Raw genomic sequence first — 17,037 nt, forward strand, 5'->3', positions numbered from 1 at the left:
AGCCTGCCCTTCCAATTAGCTGATTTGATATAGGTTCGGAGTCATTCACTTGACTTTGAGCCATTTTACAACTATGTAATTTATAAAAATTTACTGGTATAGTAGTACAAATGATTCTTGTCCACATACATGCAAATTATGTCAATTTAAATGCAATTAATTATTATCCTATGGATATAAATTAGGTTTGCTAGGTTTTGCATTTATTTTTAACTTCACTTCAAGATTTCTTATTTAACTATATGTGAGGGTTTGAAATCTCCTTTGAATTTGTTGCAATATCTTATTGGTTCCTTCATTAATTAATGAGTTGAATAAATCTTTGACATATGATCATTTTATATCTGTACTAATGGCCCAGTGCAATTTGTGCACGGGGTGGGGGTGTCCCTCAACCCGGCCTGCACCCTCTCCAATCTGGGACCCCTCAGGGGATGTCCGACTGCCAGTTTAGGCCTGATCCCACAGGGACCGCTGGCTCCTAACCATTCACCTGCCTGCCTGCCGGCCTGCTTGCCCCCAACTGTCCCCCCGTGCCAGCCTGCTTGTCCCCAACTGCCCCCCCCACTGGCCTGATCACCCCCAACTGCCCCCCCCTGCCGGCCTGCTTGTCCCCAACTGCCCCCCACTGGCCTGATAACCCCCAGCTGCCCTCCCCTCCTGGCCTGATCACCCCTAACCGCCTCTGCCTCGGCCCCGCCACCATGGCTTTGTCCGGAAAGATGTCTAGAAGGTCTCCCAGTCTAATTAGCATATTATCCTTTTATTAGTATAGATGAGAACCAGGATTATAACTTTCAAAAAATGAGATCCTTTAACTACATGCATTAATTCTTAGTGAATATCAATGACAGGTGAGTTTCCTTAAAAAAGAAATTCCTTGTTTCCTAGTTTACTAAGTGGAATAAAAGTATGATACTAAAGAATAGTCATTTCAATTTTTAAAAAGTAAATCCCTGTGCACGATAAAAAGTCCATTATGTCTTATTCATTATAGAAGAACAATGTCATGCACTCTCCTTCAGGAGTACAGCTGGAATTTCATTGCATGAACAATCACAGAATATAAAACAGGGGAAAAGACAGACACAATTGGCAGGAGAAGTGATTCCAGGATATTTTGTAGCATAGAATCGGTGGCACAGTTGGAAAAACCAACCTCTACAGATTTGAAAAAGGTCTGTCACTTAACAGGCTTCTTTTCCTGCCTGACACCCTGAGATTGTGAAGCTGCTGCCTGACACCTGCAGCTAGTTCACACTCCTGTGTATGTTGCCTCGGCCTTCACCAAATAACGTCCTGAGGTTTGAAGAACTGCTCTCAGTGGTTCTTTAAAAAGTTTTAAAAATCATCAACTTCAGCCTTTAGTGCTTCAGAGGCCTTCAACCATTTAATTTTTTATCTGATTTATGGATGTTTAAATTAACACATTTCTCTAATAAGTAGGGAATTTCTAACTAATATATTATGCTGCTCTCAGTTATTCATCTAAAGAAATATGATTTTAAAAAAGACCAGCTTCTCTACAAAAGGCATCGTGAGCTTTGGAAGTCCTTGATTTTCATAAGTTATTTTAAATTGTGAGTGTGTGTGTGTGTGTGTGTGTGTGTACAATGAATGTTGATATTATGATTCCAAACACTAAAATTTTTACAAAGTGAAATTATTATTTCTGCCTTGAGTTACTAAGTGCCTTGTAAGTAAAGAATATGTAATTTTTAAAATTGTCAGGACAATTTTGAAGATTAGGGAAAGTAGATTATTATGAAATACCTTGTTGTTTTTTATTTGGCCAAAAATATAAACTCTATTCTGGAAAAATTACACATTAAACAACAGAAAATATGGACCAGAAATGTTTTATTTTTTTGAGGAGACTATATTGTGTCTTTAGTTTTGAGTTAGATCTAAACAGAATTGTCTAACTTCATGTGGTTATGATTCTGACTAATTATAAGACTAAATAAATAAGAAAACCAGAGACTTTGATCTGCAAAGAGTTGTTCAAACTTTAGCAAGAAATGTTAAATATATTAAAAATGTAAACACTATGGTTTATTTGAGTTTTAATGTATACTAAATAAAAGCAAATGTTTGCTAGCTCAGTTTTAACTTCAATGCTTCTGGCATACACACACACACACACACACACACACACACACTGTTCCTTAATGTTTGCTGATTCTAGGAATATGAGAAAGAGGGAAAAGTGAAATAAGAGCATAAGTGAGGAAAAAAACAAAATCTATCAATTTTTGGCTCACATTTTTAACTTGTTCGCAATAAAGGAGAGTTTGAATATATTTCCTAAAGATCCAATAATTAATGTCTGAAAAGAACTTTCAGCAAATCAGTAGTTCACTAATTAAGATCAAACTTAGTTTTACTGTCAAAATGATCATTTATTGATTTTAAAAAGAGCTAAAAGCTAAATATCAACCAACATTAGATAAAAAATACTATGTGAAATTGAACCCCTAAGAAAGACAAGGCTTACCTTGGGCAGTTCACACATACTTGTAAACTCAAACTGAAAGTCAGTAATGAATCTCATAAGATCCTGAGGTTTTATACCCTGAATCAACCATCTATTCCTCAGAGTGGATGAATAAACAAAACTCATAAATTTATTAACAAAATGTTCCTCTACCTATATTATATAACATTGATTTTTTTCCCCATGTTGTATGAAGTTCCTCTCTAGAAACAACATTGGAAAGAACACTTTATGGTTGTGCCCACAAACTTTAGGGTGTTTATGAATTACATGGGGATCTTGTTAGAATGCAGATTTTGATTCTTTGGATCTGGTGTTAGCCCTGAGATTTTGCATTTTTTACAAGACCTCAGGTGATGACGATGTTGCTAGTCTGAGGACCACACTGAGAAGGTACACATTCTCAGCCTTCATGTCACATTGAGCATTTACAATTGCGTACAACATGTACATTTAGATTGCACATTTGTAATGATGAGGAAAATACAGATCTTTTGTTGTTGTTTTAGAACTGCAAAATTAATATAAGACACTTTAAAAGTTCTATCAGCTATATGCAGCCCATTTTGTATACCAACACTGCAATGCTCCCTTTCCTCCACAGTGCTAGACCTATACAGGACACATTAGAAGGCACCCTACCAGCAAGTGGGATGCTGAGCCAAGAGCTTGAGCGAACAGAATCCTAAAGGGAGATTCTGTTGATATACATGTTGAAAACAGTGTCTGCCTCTTCTTGGCAACATTAATTGCTTAATGTATTCTATTCAATTTTTGTATCACATTCATTAAGTGGAAATTTAAAGTTGGTGTTCCAATCCTCCAATGTTCTGCCCCATATATTTTGATTTTTCTAACCTGAACTTAAAACATCTGCCTGGCTATTCCCTTTTTTTCTTTATTACTCCTTCTCCATGTACCTTTCACAAAATTCCAACCACCTCCAAACAAGCATGAAAACTCAGAATGTTAGAGACTTAAAGGGGTGCTATTCACTCTGGTTTTTCTTTCCAAGTGATATCTAGAAGTAAAAGTGAGTTTCAGTATAGGTTCAGTATTCTGAATGAATCAACAGACTACACAGTACATTTAGTAGGGCAATCAAAATTGTTTTTGAATGGGTTCGTGCATGGGAGAATAGACTAAATTAGAGACACAGACTGTCTTGCTGAGAACCAAACACTTGGTGCTTCCATGACATCATCACCAAGTTGTCTTCCAGATCTCTTCACCTGCAACAATTCAGGTGGCTAATTTAGTGACCTTGATGGAAGGTTTCAGATCAAGTTTTATGGATTCTATGCACTGATTTACCTGAAAGTCCCCAAATTCCATTTGCAAACTGCACGAAGACACAGCGTGTGACGCAGAGCACCCTGGGATATCTCCCACATAAATCAGAAGCCTAAATGGGTTTTCCACAAATATCTACATATTTAAATTGTTAAGACAGTTGGTATAGATTGTTCTTGTCATAAGAGCAATGATCATGTCTTACTTTTTTGGACATGGCCAACAAAAAACATGTGTTTTTCATTTACTAGGATATCAGCAAATGTTTATGAGTGAAAATACATAATAACACTAGGTTTATACCTTCATTTTCAGGATGAATTGACACACCGTATCTCCCTACCAATGAGGACCAAAAGCCATTTTTATACCATTATTTGTTATCCTGTTTCTGTGGGCATGACCAAAGAGTGGGCATAGACTGGAAACCCTACAGGCGGATGGAGAAAGCCCACGTGAGGGTTTCCTCCTATATGATAGATAGACTGTTTTCAGACTGTGTTTACAGGCCACCTTAAAACTCACTTCTTCCATGTAGTGTTTCAATGACTGTCCTCCACTGGGGGCTTCTCCCTAGAGGCAAAGAGGAAGAGAGGTTGACAAAGTCAGGAGAGGGAGAAGAAAGAATGAGAGAAGAGAGTCATGGAGGAGATTGACACCTAGGAGCAACACCAAAACTTTACCATCCCCCCAGCATCTCAGTCGATGTTTGTGAGATTAACAGATGGGCAACTTCTTACGGTGAAGGAGGTAAGTTTTTTTTTCAAGGCAACAGCAATTTTAGGTCACATAAACATATAACCACCTAGAATAACTGACAAAATCTTAGGACAGAATGCTAAATGTGCAGTATAAAATGTTTTGTAAATGTGTTCTTACAATAAGATTAAGAAAAAGTCACTAAGTCTGTATTCTATACATGTGTTTGGGGATCTAATACATGGACTTAAGAATATTTTAGGGAAAGTGTACAGGTCATTAACCTGCCTTTTCCCAAATGTTTATATAAATCTTTTGCACCTTACTTGTATGTTATTAGTTAATTCTCCATTACTGTGCCTTTTCCTAGCACTTCATTGAATGCTGGTAATCATTGCAGTTTAAATCACTGACATTTAAAATAATTTAAACATATATCATAAGTTCATCCGAACACTGGTGACCAAAACTGTCAAACAACTTGTTAGTTTGGATAAATTATATTTTTATCTTACATGCAGGAGACATTTGGAAATAAATTCTGAGATACCAGGAAACGATAAACTCTAGAACACCATATGTGTTTAAATGATAACTAAATAAGTGTGAATAAGTTTACTTTTGTTTCTAACTCTTTGAGGATCCTCTTTGTTAACTTTTCAAGAACTTTCACATATATTATCTCATTTCATTAGTTTTGCACGATGACTTGAGAAAAGACATCCCCAGGCCAATTTAATACATAAATTGAACAATGTTGAGTGAAGGGTTCAAAACCAAGGAGCTAAGCAGGGTATTTCTGGGACTGGATCCCACTCTAACCCTCTTTACTTTGTGGAAACAAAAAGTTTAGAACATAAAAAATAAATTTACTTTAGTTAAAAAAGTGATGTATACTATAAAGCACTTCGAGGGGATTTTTTTAAAAGCATGCTCATTTCTAAACAAAATTAAGCTAGAAATAAAGTGCTGGTATTCCTAAAAACTTACAAATGGTAATATTTTTTCAAATCATGGTTTTCACAACAAAAATTAATATGCTGCAGTTGAGATGTTTCCACATGCTTCAAGCTTGTAGGAAGCTCAATGGATACGATAACAAAAGAGGAAAGATAGTTATGTGTATTTAAACTAAAAGATAAACTATAAGGAAAAATCAAATCCACATAAACCCCCTTAACTGTGAGGAATTTAACTCAAAGCATATAGAGATGGCTGGAAAATTACTTCAGATAAACGGCTTTTTATGGTTGAACTTGCTACACTATCTCCCCTCATTAGGACAATGAGTGTAGAAGGAATGCTGTGCGTTCTTCCAATTGGATCTTCTGAGTGACAGACCAGTCCTTTTGTCCTACTAATCCCTCCCCATACGCCTGGCTGGCTAAGAACAAGAGGATGAGGTGACAGAGTGCTTGTTGTTACAGATGCTCTCTGGAGGGGCCAGCATCTGTAGTCTGGACGGATGGCCTCTGCACACCTGTGGGCTAAAGGTGAGATGCTGCAGCTTAGTCCCTAGGTGCTCACTGAAGAGGGTGCTTGGTTTCCCTGGAGCTGGAGTGCAATGGTTTTCCCTGTTTGTCTGGACACATGCACTCTTATGCTAAGGCACGGTGGTAACTGGTGGCTTTCTTGATGATCAAAAATAACTAAATCACTAAGTGTCCTATAAGGCTTCTTCTCAGGCTTGTTTCTTCCCACAGTGTCAGGCAGGTCCTCTTCAACTCTATCGCAGAGAAAAGGAGCAACTCACACAACACTGTTTGTTTCAAAGACCACACAGAATGGACGCATGGCTGTAACTGCCATTCATGAGTCACTGACACGGACAGCACTGGTGAGGAGGAGCACTGAGGAGGAGGAGTATGGAGTCAAAGATGGCAGGTGGAAAATACAGAGGAAACAAACACCTCACAGAGAGGATTACAAATGGGTTACAAGGCCAAGTGGACAAGAAAAAGAAGGAATTATTATCATTTGCAACAGCATGGATGGAACTAGAGAGAATTATGCTAAGCGAAATAAGCCAGTCAGAGAAAGATAAATATCACATGATCTCACTCATTTGTGGAATAGAATGAACAACATAAACTGATGAACAAAAATAGAACCAGAGACATAGAAGCATCGAACAGACTGTACAAGCTATGAGGAAAGGTGGCAGTTGTAGTTGTGGTGGTGGGGGGGGAGGGGTTGAGGAGATAAATGATCAACCAAAGGACTTGTATGCATGCATATGAGCAAAATCAATGGACACAGACAGTGGCAGCAGGTGGGGGGGTGGTGGTGAGGGCTTGGGCTTGGGAGAGGGTTGTGGGGGAGAGGTCAATGGGGGAGAAAAAGGAGACTCATGTAATACTTTAAACAATAAAGAATTAAAAAGAACAAGGTGGCAGGATCTCTATGTGTTAGGATCAGAAGATACAGCCCAAATCAAGAGCGCTCTGTAGGGGCGCTAGTGAAATAAAATACCTTCTAAAACACAAAGCTATCAACTTCAGTCATCCTTTCCATAGGTTTAAAGAACTGGCATTTTAAATAACAAGTCATTCTAACAACATAATATTTTTGGAAGCACCTGGAAATGAATTAAAAATATCCAAATGCAACTTCCCTTGAGAAACAAAGATAGGAAAGGGGGTATAAGGGAGGCAGACAGGGCATGTGAAGGAGGGAAAGGGCAGAATACATGGAAACTGTGCCTTAAACAAAAGGAAAAAAAGGTATTTCCTGAAATGTGGTTTTACTTATCATGAGCCTAAATATAACCAAAGTTGAGATAAAAAATGTTTTAAATGTGAATTACAAAATATAAACTGAGAAAAAGAAACATCTGACAGGGCTGTTAGAGACAAAAGCTCTTGTCACTCCCCTAGTTATTCTGCAGTTAAGGAGACATTTTCATTGAGATGGAATATCCTAGAGACAGAAGTAGGACTAGGCCCACGCCCTCCTGAATCTATTGCTGTTTTTCACTATACCATGCTTCTTTTCTTTCAATCAGTAGGTAATTTTTATTTACCTCTGACTAACCCTTAGACAAAATGCATAAAGACTTTCGTTTGTATGGAGAGTACATTTACTCACAACCCTTTTGTGTCTAAGAGCTCTGGTACTAATTTCTGTCAAAGACATTTTCATGAGATCCTTACCTCTACCAGAATGATCTTTCTCCCCACCTTTTTTCAAATGAAAATAAACAATAATCCTAACACAGATCTTCCTCCCCACCTTTTTTCAAATGAAACTAAACAATAATCCTAACACAGAGAGCACCTTCCTAAGACGTACATGAAGTATTTAGAACCCATAGAAGAAGGGAGCTTGAGATGGATGGCCAGGACATTTCTGAACCCAAGGGACCCACAAAAGTCCACCCACTGTTTATTCCACCAGCATTTATTAAGCACCTATGGTGTGCCACATTCTGTGCTAGCGTGGAGACAAATTGGTGAACAAAAACTAAGCCCTATCATAAAAAGTTCATTTTGAGGAAACAAATACACAAGTTATTAGAATATAGAGCAAAAGTTACTTGGCCCAGGTAAGCCCAAGGTGCTATGGGGGAAAAATAGGAGGAAAAGCCACTTAGGCTTTCATTTACTTAATAAGCATGTGTTGAGCGCTCACATGTGCTGGGAACTGGTGTAGCCCACTAGACACATGTGATGAAGAAGACAATGTGGAGGGATTGAAAGTTGAGGAAGTTATTATAAAGCTTAGTCCTCAAGACTAAGTCAATTATTCTTGACTTAGTCAATTAGCCAGAACAGGAAGCTGAATAGAAAGAGGACTCATATCAGGCAGAAAGAAAATTTTGTGCAAGGTCCCAGGCACAACAGAGCAAATATATGAAACCACAAGTATTACAATGAGGAGCACCAATTATACTCTGCACTGTATTTTTAGACAGAGAGATATTAACATCATGTGTTACTTCCTAATTTTATACTATAATTCCCTGTAGTACAGATGCTGATAATGATGCTATGTGCTATATTTCTTAATTACATTATTACACAAAGCTACTGCATTGGTGACAGATGGTAGAGGATTGAAGTTCAGCTTTCCAAACTCCAGCATACTCTACTGGCAGCTACTGATGTCCGAGAGAACAGGCAAGGATCTATTTCTAAATAGTAAAATAGTGGGCGCCACAGTTAGAAACGCAGGCATTTTGGAAAGTTCATACATCTTTTAAATCATTCAGAATTTTTTAATGAAAATTTGCCCACAATCTTATGGATAAATATAGTATCATTGCAGACCATTTGTCTCTGAAAATGACAGCTTTACCCAGTAGAGAAGATACCTGATTGCTTTAGCATTGCTAAAGGCTAACTGATAGGAGCATCCTATATAATAAAAGGCTAGGCGTCACGACCAGGACGACCGATTGACCAGTCGCTATGAGGTGCACTGACCACCTCTTGGTCCCTCTCTCCAGTCCGCGAGCTCCGATTACTGGATGGCCAATGGAGAACCATGGGGAACCGGGCTGGATGGCGGCAGGGTGGGACTGGAGACTGGCAAGGGGCAGAGGGCAGACCTCTTGGTCCCTCCCCACCACCCACAGGCTCTGATCGATCCTCAGTTTCTTCTGAAAGGAACGTGGCGCCTCCATTGCACAGCCTCCTGGGACACAGACTCTCTGCTGTGAGAGGCTCTAGAGCAGAGATTTCAATAAGAACTTCAGCACCTGCAGCGACCCTCAGCCTTCATTGCTGGGAAGTGGACGGAGTACATCAGCCTTAAAGCACAAAGGCCACCCTCTCCTCCATAGCCACTTCTGGGTCTGCAAGAAACTGTGCATGCTCCTCCCTGCAGGATGGGTGGGGCCAGAGCCTGAGCTGAGCAGCTCCAGGATGGGAGAGGGGCTGAGCCAGGCTGCTGGGGCAGTGCAGGCAGGGAGGGGGGGGGGGGGAGAAGGGAGGGAGGGGCAGGAGCAAGAGGGCATCCCTGGTTCCCTGCACCTCCTCCCACAGGCATAGTGCTTCCTGGTTGAGTTCCCCACGTCATTGTTAGGGTTTTGGCTGGTGACGCTGGCTGTGAAAGGATTCACAAGAGAGAGAAGAGACAGGTGCAGAGAGAGGGCATTTATTTTACTTCTTTAAAGGGAGCAAAGGGCCAGGTGCCTTTTGATGGCACAAGGCCCTTAAGGCAGAGTGGGCTGTTCTTTTGATCGCTGGATGGCAAATGAGGAACTGGGGTGGGTGGTGGTGGTGGGGCTGGACTGGGGACTGGCAAGAGGGCAAAAGATGGCCCTGATCGCAGGCTAGGCCTAAGGACCCTTTCCGCGCACGATTTCGTGCACTGGGCCTCTAGTTTTAAGATAAAATGTTATGCCCGGTGGGTGTAGCTCAGTGGATTGATTGAGCATTGTCCCATGCACCAATAGGTCACTGGTTCAATTCCTAGTCAGGGCACATGGGGTTGAGGGTTCAATCCCTAGTAGGGGGACCATAGGAGGTAGTGATCAATATCTATCTCCCTCTTCCTTCCTCTCTCTCTGAAATAAATAAAAACATATTTTAAAAAAAGATAAGATGTTATGATCCACTCTGACTTTAAGTTCCACTAATGATCAGGAGCTAAATTTGTCCCCTCAGAAGGGACAGAGAATACTCAATCCCTAACCAACTTTTAAATTAAAATAAGCTAACTAGTGCCTTTAGCAGTAATGCCCTTACCTTAAAGAATGAAGAAGGGCAGAAGCAATTATGGAATTGATGATTATCCTATATAAGGAAGAGCTAATATGCTAATTAGACCAAACAGCAGAACAACCATCTGGACAACCTTCCAGACGACCTTCCAGACAAAGCCAGGGCTGCGAGGGCCAGCTGAGGTAGCCTGGGCTACAAGGGCCAAGCCCCTTGCACGAATTTCGTGCATCGGGCCTCTAGTTACTTATAATGTTAAATTTTTAATGATTTAAAACATTTTAGTGTTTCTTATTATTTTCTGTAAAGTGGTTATTCAGTTGCAAAGAAAAAAGATATTTCATTCTTTCCTTTAATCCTATGTAAAAAAAGAAGGGGGGTGGGGACAAAGTCAGTAATGAATGAGAGGCTCCCTTTTTGGGAAAGTAGAATCTTTCATCAGTGGATGTTGGACAAGAGAAGGGATGGACAAGAGGGTGCGGCTGTAAGAACAGATAGCTTAGTGTTAATGATTTTGAATTGCATTGACTTAAAAATTAGATTGAGATATATATCAATAGTCAATCGACTTTAAAAAAATCTATTTGACCTTGAACAATTTATTGCTCTAGTCATGTGTGTCTTCTCTGATATGTGCTGATTAATTTATCATGTCAATTATTAATACCATTTCACTTTTATTATGTACAAAAAGGAGTATTCATTTTTTCTAAAATGATTTAATGTGGCAACACAGCAAATCATCTGCCATGAGATCTTGAGTGTCACGGCTTTCTTTAGAAGCTGTACAGACAACAGAACCACAGGGTTGTGTTTCATCTGAGATTGTGAAGGTCAAAGAGTACTAGAAACTCCAAAGAGTTATACCCCTGTAAAGTGCAGTATTTAATGTGTATATCTCTAGTGATCTGCCCGTGGTTTCATGCCTCCTACCCTGTCCCCGTCACTCATGTCTCTATATTCTGACACTGTACACATCTTTCTCAAAATACATATCACGCTCTATTATAATCACTGCTTAAATGGTAAATCACTCTTTACCATTTAACCCTAAGTTGTTTGAGGGCAAAAATTGTTATTAGTTTTTGCCTTCTAAGTCTTGGTATTTATCCTGCCTTTCTTATGAGAATTGACTGAATTCCTGGCTAAGCAAATAGTAAATGAAGGAAAGAGTTTCTTAACAAAAGTATTCTAACATACAAATACTAAAAAAATAATAGAGTTCAAATATCACCACTTAGCAACTACTAGTAAATAAACAGGTACTGGCATTAAGCATCAATGGCTGCTAAGATTATAAAATCAAAAAACAACCAGATATTATACACCTCTTTTTAAAAAATGTTTTTTATTGATTTTTACAGAGAGAGGAAAGGAGAGGGATAGAATGATAGAAACATTGATGAAAGAGAAACATCATCAGTTGGCTACATCTTGCATGCCCCCTACTGGGGATGTGCTCTGACCAGGAATTGAACCTGTGACCTTTTGACTCATGGATCAACGCTCAACCACTGAGTAACACCAGCCAGACATATGTAACTCTTTTTATTGTGCCGAAGAGTAGCTTTATCCAGTTTCCAGAAAATTTTCAGGAAAATATTAAGAACTGAAAACATATTGCATTGCACCAAGAATATGAAATTAGCATACCTGTGGTTAACTCTACAGGTAAGGGTCAGGGTACATTAACAGATAAATTGTAAGAAAATGCAAGAAATTGAAGAGGAACCTATAGATTAAAAGAGACTTAAGGACATCTAACTTTAAAAAGTTGGCAAGGTTAACATAATGTCAAGGGATGCATATTTGGGTGACAAAGCTACTTTTAAAATGCAAGTCGTTGATTATTATAAAAGTTAGACTAGTTATTTGTGGGAAGAGGCAGAGGTTGTGATTGGGACAGGGCACACTGTGGACACTTCTTGACCTGGGTAGCAGTCTCATTATAATAAATAATTAAGCCAAACATTTGATTTGGGTGATTTTTATATGTTTGTGTTCTATTTGTAATAAAAAGAGATTTAAAAGGAAACTGATAGCCATGTCTAATGGCAACTATATTGATACAGGCATAAATGTAAAGTCCAAATGAAACTCTCAAAAAATAAGAGTGAAATTTATAATTCTCTAGTTCTTGTTGGCTACATCTCCATGGTTACATATCTAATCCTTCATTGATCCAAATCTTCAGGTCTATGTAAAGAGGTAATTACTAGTTATAGGTCTAGAAAGGTAGTTAAAGGACACTCTTATCCTTCTGATTGAATCTTAAGCTAATCTAATTATAACACCAACCTCATAAAAATCAGTTGGCAATTCTGATTTTTATAATTTGAAATAATTAAGCCTTTAAATTCTCTTCCATTAAGCTTTTAAAAAGAATCAATAGATGCTACTTTGGAATTTGTAAAGTACCTGTATAAATTCTCCAAGGTCAGTGAAATATGAATGTCAGATTCATAATTTAAATCAGATATACAAAGTGTTCTTTTAAAATTAAATTAACCTGTGTCTCTGCAAAATGGTCAAATGGCTAAGGTGACCAACCTCCCGCACTGTGATGCAGGAAACCTGACATGCCCAATGTTCATGCAACACCAGGACTTTTTTGTTTCTCCTGTTCACAGCCCATGCTTCTTTCATTTAAAAAATGATTTATTTTTTAGATAAGTAATAGTACTAGGGATTTTTCTAGCCGATGCATGGACACAAATGATTTTCTGTTTGTTTCTTTTAACGTATGTGTCTGAGTTTTCAACTCAAGAACAAATAAGACCAGTTTCACATGTCAGAAACCTTTGCATTATTTAATGAGCTATAGAATAATTTAAACTTTGAAAGAGAAATTCTTTTTCACTGACTTGTAAATGTAAATAAATACAGGCAGTACAATGCAGAAGCACATTTACATTCAAAAGCATATTTTTAATCTTTAACACGTTGATTTGAAAGGGGCTAATGTTTTTATTTTTAATTGATTCCTTAAGTGGTTCCAACCAAATAAACAAAATGCATAAATTAAAATGATCTGGCCTGTCACAAACTTGGCAGCTGATGCCATGAACAGTGTCACTGGGAGAGTGGTGACTTGCGTGGGGGAAATATGTGGAAGTATAATCAATTTTCCCAGAAAAAGAGGTGACTTCCAAATGAGTAAGTGAAGTGACTCAGAGGAGGAGATAAGGGGTTCTTTAACTTATTAACAGTATCACAGTTACTAACTCTGAAGTTTTCCCTGCCTCTAGGATAATGGGAAAAGGCAGTTTCCACTATTGCATCCAAACGCATCACCTATATTTATGTACAGTATTTCTTCTGCTTAACATAGACTGAGCACAAGACTAAGACTTGGCCTTGACTCATGTACTGTCAGAAGGTGGCAAAAGGTGGCCATGTCCTAGAGAGGCAAGGCTACAGGCTTTGGGGCCAAGCAAATATGTGTTCATACCCTAGTTCTGCCACTTACGCTCATGTGCACTGGGCAAGTTACATAAGTGCTCTGGGTCTCAATTTCCCCATCTGTAAATCGTTATAACACCATGTGCCTCATGGCTTATTGTGATGATTAAATAAAATAATGTCTCTAGATCACAGAAGATGAGACTAAGTTCCTGGCTTTCATCATTATTAATCAGGATAGAAATTATTAGTATTAGTTTTAGCAGAATTTTAGTGAATGAAAGACAGAGAAACCCAACCTTATACTCTATAAGGTAGGAAAATTAGAGATATGCTTAATTCTTTAAGAATACAGCTTGGATGAGGACCTGAAAGTGGGAAAATCAGATGCCACTTTTTAATTTACCTATTCTTATTTTTGTGTCATTCTTTCAATAAAAATTTTTGCACTTTTAATGACAGGTGAATGGCTTCACATACAAATATGTTTTCAGCAGTAAATTCATAGGTAAATGGAAGGTTGACTGAGGATGAGATAAAAGGGAACTTTAAAAAGTCTGGAACATCAAAACTGCAGAGAGGTGAATGACACAAGTCAAGGTAAATTTATTATTGAGGAAATGGAGAAAGACTATATCTTTAACAATACTTTGTTCCTGACCATCTATCCTGCAACTCATGACCCTCTGCAATACTCCAGTCATGCTCAATACATTCCAGGTCACCCCACAGTCAGTGGCTCTATCTCTCTGCATCCTTTCGTCCTTCCTTCTGTCCTTCCTCCCCTCCTCAATAAAATTGCTTTGTGCATGGCATGCTATCTTGTTGATGTCACCTGGTAAAATTCTACTCTTGGCAAGTCTAAGTTCAGTCCACTGGTTCCAGGATGACTTCCATAACCCACATGCTTGTATTGCCCCCACCCAACCCACCACATGTTCCCATTACTCTCAATAATTACAGCATTTGCCATGCTGACTGCCTTGGCCTGCTACACTGTCAGTCTCACAGACCTATCCTTACCATTTGCAGGGCCTGAGGGAAGAAGTCAACAGAGATCCACATTGCCAACAAAATCTAACATAAGATATATTTTGATGTTCAATCAGACTTGACAGGCCAGCTTGAAAGACATAATTTTGGAAATATGCTGAGAAACATAGAAAGACAAAGAATTTGGTAAAAGTTTTGAATATTATAGAAATGACAGAATCAGGGAGATTTTAGTAGCAAGAAATCATACTTTAGATCTATTCAGGATCCACAGAAACTATCATCCAAATGTGAACTAGAGAAAGAAAATTGACTATGTTTGTTCTGAGTTTTATAATGGCCCCCAAACATAGATGAACAAAAATAAACTATGACAGAATATAAGAATAACAGTAAAGGAGGGAGCGCCAATGGAGTTGTCAAAAAGAGACCTCAGTCTCACCAGCTAAAATGGTCTATCTGAGGTGGGATCAAAGGCAAAGGTTCTCTGTAGGACAGACTTAGAGAAGCTGGATAAAACTTAGAAATGAAACAAAGCAGGGAAGGATGTGGAAGGACCTGTTTACAGAAGGTACCTTTCCAATCACATTCTGCTAACTACAGGGCTTACTACACCCCTTCAGCCTCATCTCACGTTTTTGTAAACTGCACAGTGATATCAGAGATTAGACATATCATCCAACACCCACCAACCTCACGAACCACAATCTAAAGGCTTCATTAAATCTAAGACAGGGCACAGAGCTCATGATGACATTCCAAGTCTCTTTGATGCAGTGTAGTTTTTCCTTTGTGGTCTAAAATCCTTGCCCCTTTGGAGACCAGAGCCTCAAGATGTTCTATAGGAGGAAATTTCTATGTTAATTCTTAGTCCAAAAGTGAATTTAATGTGCCTTCCAGAACAAAGATTACTTTAGGGTCCTGGAAAGGGCCAAACCACATCATAGAGAGTAAGAAGATATCTTTCATTCTCATGAAGGTATGCCCATCTTTAGAACCAAGTTCAAAGCAAACATCTTTTGAAGTCTTACCGAACATGACTGAACATTGAGGTTTATTACAATGTTTTTGCATGTGTTTGCATTTTGTGAGAACAGCTAGGATCAGAAGCAGAAGAGCCAAAAAGATTGCCTGCCAGGTCTGGAAATCTAAAAGCCAAAAATTTCAAGAGAAAAAAGGATTCTTATAACATGTGTAGCCTAATTTTACACACTCTCAATGTTAATTGTGATAAACATTAGAAATCCTGGATACTTCTTGACAATGAACTTCAGAGCCAAACTATTTGGCCCTGCCTCGAACTCATAGCAACATTGCAGGTTAGAAGTTAAATGTAACTCATCTTACATCCACTGCCAGTTAGTTTAACATATCAACTTAATAAAGCCAATTCATGAAAAGGCAGCTTCAGTATTTTTAAAGATAACAAGTATCCTGGGAAACAGTTCTCTGTACTCTTGTAAAATGCATTTTTGAAGCCCAGAGACAATACAAATCAAGCTAATCAAGGCACCTGCCACCTAGAATTTTGCCTTTGAATGTTGGGAGATTCTGTAATGACTCATTTGGCTGTGCGCCAGACTCAGGGCTGAACTCCTCATACAATCACGCACAATGTGCCCCGGCCAAGGAGATGAACGGAGGCAAATGTTGGTCACTTCTGTAGACAAGAAAGAGCTTTGACAGCAAGAGAGATAAAATAAGGCAAATAAAAAAAAGAAAATAAAAAAAGGCACAATCATACATTTTCAAATGTTCCAAGAACCTGAAACTAATCTAATGAAATTGTAAAATATTCCATCATGATTTTTTAAAAAATCACATAAATATAGAATTAAAGAAACATAGCTACATAGCAGTTCATATTTAAAAAAAAATAAAGAGGCAAATATAAGGTAACTACAACTTTGGTGTACACCAGCAGTGCAGTGGAAATTCCTAAAAAAGAAAAAAGCTATTCCAATAGTAGACATTATTAATGAAAGTACAATCAACTCCTCTAGGTTGTTAATAGTTGAACTGTACATTGCTGATCGGTTTAAGTATTGTGCCTAGGTTTGGTATGTCAGAAGGAGAAGTGATTAAAATGGTGAGAGGTCTAGATAGAAGGTCATATCACATAAGGGATTATTAAAGAAGTTGCTCATTTTTAATCAGAAGGACAGAGGAGAGAGTGATTGAGATATTTAACTGTAGACTTCAAAGACAGAGGAGAAATTAGAGTTCTTTCTTGTTTCACAGAGCAAAATTAAGGCATTTAGCTGAAAGTTTCATGGAGTCAGATTCCCTCAAAATGAAGAGGCATTGTCCAAGAGCAGTAATAAAATATGGATGGAAGCAGGTTGTTTCAGGAGAGAGTTGTTGCCTGAAATCTTGGGGGCAAGAGCAGGCAGTGGGCTATGGAAGGAGTTCCTCATTGAGGATGAAAAATTTTACTGTTAAATTTCCTACTCCTAGAAAATGTGGTCTCTTCCTAAAGTTCAAAAGTTA

The 17,037-nt window shown here is 38.4% G+C and overlaps 1 protein-coding gene across 1 annotated transcript in view; it reads right to left on the minus strand.

Moving 5' to 3' along the window:
- Nucleotides 1-17,037, minus strand: part of C17H8orf34 (chromosome 17 C8orf34 homolog) — a 250,888-nt gene that overhangs the window by 21,763 nt on the left and 212,088 nt on the right. Inside the window, 1 exon segment of the mRNA XM_059673058.1 lies at nt 4,316-4,363. Coding sequence (XP_059529041.1) covers nt 4,316-4,363 — 48 coding nt within the window.

This window comes from Myotis daubentonii, chromosome 17, assembly GCF_963259705.1.
Source record: "Myotis daubentonii chromosome 17, mMyoDau2.1, whole genome shotgun sequence".
NCBI classification, from domain to species: domain Eukaryota; kingdom Metazoa; phylum Chordata; class Mammalia; order Chiroptera; family Vespertilionidae; genus Myotis; species Myotis daubentonii.